The 5,860-nt window shown below is 36.4% G+C and overlaps 1 protein-coding gene across 1 annotated transcript; it reads right to left on the minus strand.

The window, feature by feature from the left end:
* Positions 1-504: 504 nt before the first annotated feature.
* Positions 505-5,254, minus strand: LOC145087037 (phospholipid-transporting ATPase 1-like). Its single transcript, XM_079024937.1, has 7 exons — positions 3,193-5,254; positions 2,818-3,118; positions 2,042-2,717; positions 1,834-1,957; positions 1,537-1,756; positions 1,007-1,465; positions 505-931 (listed from the first exon to the last, which is right to left on the minus strand). Exons 1-7 carry the CDS (start codon positions 4,757-4,759, stop codon positions 724-726), a joined length of 3,555 nt encoding a protein of 1,184 aa, XP_078881063.1. The 5' UTR covers positions 4,760-5,254; the 3' UTR covers positions 505-723.
* Positions 5,255-5,860: the final 606 nt, after the last annotated feature.

Raw genomic sequence — 5,860 nt, forward strand, 5'->3', positions numbered from 1 at the left:
CATAGATTTCTTAATCAACAAATGTTGTTACAATTTAACAAAAATAAATAATTTGCTAAAACATAATACAAGAGGAAGTTTGTTCACATTTAGTCATTGACCTTTTTAGAGGATAACGAACTTTCGACTTTGTTCACATTTAGGTTTTAGGTACTAAACTTTTTTTCATTATCTATTTGCCACTAAACTATTGAAATTGTTTACATTTTATCCTTATGACCGGTAACAGCCGGTCATAAGGGTAAAATATGAACAGTTTTAATAGTTCAATGACTAATAGATAATGAAAAAAAAAATTAGTGACTAAATGTGAACAAAGTCGAAAGTTCGTTACCCTTTCAAGTCATTATCCCAATAAACAAACATAAATAAAAATGGCATGTTTTTCATGTTTGTTTACTTAATTAAACGATCATAAATTTTGTACATAATTTTTCATCTATCATATAAACAAACTTTCCATCAAACTATTCGCTGGATGTTCCAATCATTTACGAAACCATATGTGCATCTAGAAAACATGTACCAAAATTTTATATTGTAAACAATCAAAATTTACAAATAGATACAAGACCAAGTAACTTGCATAAATAATGATGAAACTATGAACACAAAATTTTCATGCTCTATCCTTAGGACAAAAAAAAAACTACACAAACACAGGCACAGCAAGAGAACATTTCTCTAGCAACCTAAAGAATATAATTATAAAAAAAAAAAAAATCATCTTTGCTGTTCATGCAATTCAATTTCTCCACTTCCTGACTCAACTAAATCCCCAAATTTCTCCGCCTCCCCGGCGATCTGAACATCCGTCGGTTTATAACGCTGCAACAATGTTTTCAGAACAAATCGAGGAATCAAGGAAGCCACCACGATCCCAATCAAGCAAATCCAGAACAAACCATCGCCTGCAAGATAAAAGATCGCCCTGCAAAAGTATCGGAGATTAGGGTTAGGGTTAGGGTTCGTGAAATTGAAGATTAAAGTAAGAGATTATGCATACCAGTATCCAGGCAAGATCGGGATAGCGTCAATGATGATCACACAAATAATCGTTGCAACAATTGAACCCCAAATCGATGCGTGAATAATCCAATTCCATGTGGTGACATCCATCGCTAAGTGAAGATTAACCAGAAGAACAACCGCAAGGGTCCAAAGATCGCCTATACTCGGACCATCAATGGTGGATTTCCAGTATGCGAGTAGCGGAATGAAGAAGGCGACTATACTCTGCCATAACGTGTCTGCTATGGTAAGCCAAAATAATGTCGTATTGTAGCTTTCTTGCCTTTGTCCCGCTCCATAAAGCTGAGGGTGTTTTAGTAAAGACGTTCTTCCGAGATCCTTGTCGAGAATTCCAACAACAATTGTAGGTACAGACGTATAGATTACAGAATACAACACGCTGCTCCATTCGTTAATGGCGGTTGATAGAGTGAATGCAGTAAATAAAACATACCTGGATAGAGTTGTAGAAATTAGAAAAAGAATGCTTTTTTGATTGGAGGGAGATGAAAGAGATGAAATTACCAGAATAAAACGAGGACAAAAATTGCGTTTCTGTAGAAATTGTAGAGGATCATGTATCCCATTCTTTGGTAATTCCAGTGTCCATGGACTAACAAAAGAGGAACAAGAAAACGGAATTGAGCCATGGCAAAATCCGATGACATCACAGCTTGCCGACCTTCTTGTCCGCTGATTCCGATTCCGACATCCGCCTTTTGGATCATGGAAACGTCATTGGCGCCTACAAAGAGAAAAGGTAATCATGATTCCTGTAACCGAAATGACTATTTTACCCTTGCATGCCAATTTTATACTTACCATCTCCAATTGCAAGGGTGAGATCATCTGTTCTTTTCTTAATCAGCATAACAATCCCAGCTTTCTGCAATGGCGCCACTCGACAACATAAAACCACAGAGCATTTACTCGACAATTCAAACAGCTGAAACAAATAAAAAAAAATATATCAGATTACAAAAACTCAAAAGAGAAGAAATTCTAGGGTTTATGAATTATGAATATTCACCTGTTCTTCAAGTTCCGTATCAAGGATATACACAAGACTTGTCCCATCAATAATCAAAGCAATCGATCTTGAATCATCTCCAGAACTATCACTTTTGCGAGACCTAATCAACGCATCTCTCAAGCTTTTTCTACACGATTCAGTAGAATTATTGTTTATTACAATTTGCGTCATTGTATTTGTTAAAAGCTTCGATGAGTATCCTATTGAAATAGCGGTTTCTTGTTTATCGCCTGTTAAAACCCAAACTTTTATGCCAGCTGTTCTTAAACTCTCGATTGCTTCAGGTACACCTTCTTGTAATTTATCTTCAATTCCAGAAGCTCCTAATATGTTGAGATATGTTTCTAAATTGATTGCCACCTTTTTAAGTAAACGTGCCCTACCCATTAAAGCATTGGTTGCAGACTCGTAAGATGAACGCCATTGATTGAATTCATGAGAATTTAGTTCACGGATTCCCATAACTAGGGTTCTTAATCCGACTGAAGAATATGAATGAAGATGGGATTCGGTTGCTTTTACTATATCTGAATCCATTGATTTGTCTATGACGTTAAACATCGTTGTATCTGCACCTTTTACGAAAACTTTCACCGTGTTATCGGGAAACCCTAATATAACTGACATCCTTTTTCTTTCACTATCAAATTCGTGCATTCCAAGAACATTGAACCTGTATAAATTCATCAATTAGAAAACAAATAGATTATGTAAAGATTAATTAGAACAAGATCATCAAATTGTTTTCAATGATCTTGAATGATGAAATCTACCTTTGTTGATCACCATGAATATCGATGACTATATGACCTGAAGTTCGTTCAATAAGCATGAAACCATAAGCAGCTGCAGCATAAACTAGGGCTTGTTCATCTGGGGATTCCCCTTGATAATCGATCAATTTCTCAGTAGGATTTGATGTATCAACCGCAATTGGGACAATTGTGTTGCAAGCAGCTAATGCAAGAAAGAAATCGTAAATTTGTTTTTGGGTTTTAGATTCATTTTGTGATAAACGAACAAGCTCCCTGTCAACTTTCACCTTCATTTTGGGCCTCAAAACAAGCCCATTCACTGTAAAAGAACAATAAAGATTAGTCAATTGATCTGTGTAAAACTGAAAATGAAATATAGAAGATTTTTAGCACCTTTAGCATAGTAACCCTCTTCTTCTCCATAAAACTCTGATTTCTCCCCATTGTAATCGACACCAGAAATGCTTGCATACTGAAACTCCATCTTGTTTTCAGTCAATGTACCAGTTTTATCAGAGAAAACATACTTCACTTGACCTAAATCCTCATTCATATTCAAGGCCCTACATTGGAATCTCGAATCTGTACTTTCATCATACATGTTATCATCATGGATCATGAAGTAAGCCTGGCCCACACGCACTAGCTCCATGGATATATACAAAGCAATTGGTATCATAATCTGGAACACAATCACCGACATAAGAAACGTGAAGAATATCTCCATCCCCCATCCGTAATACTTGTAGTTTTCAGCATCTCCTTCTGAATAATCTTTTCTTCTATAAAAGGGCATGATATCAAGCTCGTCTCTATGGCGTCTCAACCAAACACCAGCACAAATTGAAACAACCGAGCATAAAACAACAAGAAAAATCGATAAAAATATGATTTCTCTGTTCATGCGAGCTTCAAGATGGCTTCTTTTTGATTGGGCGCCTGAATTGTTGAGCATGACTTTGGTTTCCATTCCGGTGTACACCACAACTCCTACTGCCCAGTTCGTGTTCTTGAGGACACATCCACGAAGAACGATGTTGGAAGGGCCGAGTGAGACGCGTTTTTGATCGATCTCCATGTTGGCTAAGAAACCGTATATGTTTCTGTTGGGTTTTTCACATTTGATAACGCCGTTGATCTCCTTGTTCTCATGGATGATTGAAATGGTTTCTTGTTTGGCGTAACGTGTTTTTAGGTTAGATTCTCCGTCTAGATTGATGGTCTGGATGTAAGCGACTCCCGTTGGATCGCTAGTTGAAAGCAAAACGATATCACATGGAATTGTTTCGTTTGCAGAAAATTTGATGATTTCTCCTACTTGAATGTCTTTCCATTTCTTATGTTCGTATGAACTGTTCATTAAAACAGTTGATAAACGATTGTTTTCAATCGCGTCAGATCTGTGTCGTCTCCAGTCTTCATAAGCATCTTTCACTGCTGTAACTAATAACACCATTGTTAATGGCAAGATGGAGGCAAAACGCCCAAAAACTGCAAGCTGTGGAAGCTGGTTGAGGACAGCGATTATGAGGAAATAAACATAGGCGACTCTATGGAATTGTTCAAACAGGTTTCTGGGCAAGAAAGTTAGAACGGAATACTTGCTTGTTCTAATGGAATTCCCAGAAAATTCAAACTTTTCATTAGTTTTTGCTGGATCGTTTACATAAACCAACCTTGAATCTTCATCACTAATCTCTCTTTGCGACATGGACATGCTAAACCTTTCTGCACCAGAGCTTCCTTTTCGAGATCCATATCGCACGCCCTTTGATCCCATATCAACGAACGCAACTTCTTTCACTGAGTTTGCCCTCGAAGTGTTCGACGGAATGCTTCTGTGGGAAGATGAATTATGCGAGCTATCTGCATCTTCTTCTTGTCGATAGGGTTGAAGCTCGACACTCTTGGATCCATCTGAGTTCATATCGGCGGTAGATGATGAATGATCGGAGGTCATGATCCGAACATCACACACACACACACAAACAGACGGCCTGTTTCTACTACTTTGATCTGTTCGTCAAACGAACTAAAACCCAATTAGATAACAACAAAAGGAAAGGGTTCTGAAGAATCAAAAGGAGTTATTATTAAACAATGAAAATGAAAACGATGGAATCTGAAACTAATCTTTTGGGGCGACGACGATTGGGCAGGTAGATGCATATATGATGATATGATTAGAGACGAATTTTCAAAAGTCAAAGAAGGCATTCTAGAAAGAGGAGGCAGACGACAACGACGACGGCTATGAGACTGAGAATTGTATTGAAATTGAATCTTTCGCAAATAATTTTGGCGTTCTGGAAGGGGTGTAGAAGTCATTTTTTTATTTCCACGGTGTTGTTTGGATTGGAGCAGTTGTTGAAGAAAATGGTTAATTAATCGCTTGTCGAATGTGGGATCATCAATGGGAAGAATACACATGACCCAATGACTCATAGCGTTCGAATTTGACTTTAAAAATGGAGGAAGAATCTTCCATTAATTCACAAAATTTCTCAGTTTGCACTTTCCAGGTCTTTCTGGTGTCCCTTTCCTTCTTTTTTAAATATCCAATCACACATATGTTACTAAAATTACTTGTTTTGGTAAGCCTCGATGAAAGGGCTCGTGTTATTTGATCGGTTTGACGTGTAAATTGTTTGGATTTCATCTCTATAGGATTATTTAGACAAGTTTGACTCATTAAAATTTTAAAAATAACTTGAAACGATACATTTTCACAGAAATTTGATGATATATTATTATTAACATGTGTAAATGTTTATGGTAGTTTTATTGATAATTTATTAAATGATATACTAGCATATATTTATGCGTGTTTCGCTTGCTCAGTTGGAGTACACTTTTATCTAAACTATGTATAATTGTTATGCTTTGAGGTTTACTCTTTTATATTCATGACTTATGATACTTTCATGGATGTAAGTGGATCGGAATAATTTTTGTTAAGTTTAATATTATGCATGCAAATTTTTTAACGTTTAAAAATGGTGAGAGTTTAATATTATACTCAAATTTCATAAAGTTAAAAAATAGTGAGTATAGATAGGTA

This window comes from Lactuca serriola, chromosome 2 (assembly GCF_051521515.1).
Source record: "Lactuca serriola cultivar US96UC23 chromosome 2, Lser_US96UC23_V15, whole genome shotgun sequence".
In the NCBI taxonomy this organism is placed as follows: domain Eukaryota; kingdom Viridiplantae; phylum Streptophyta; class Magnoliopsida; order Asterales; family Asteraceae; genus Lactuca; species Lactuca serriola.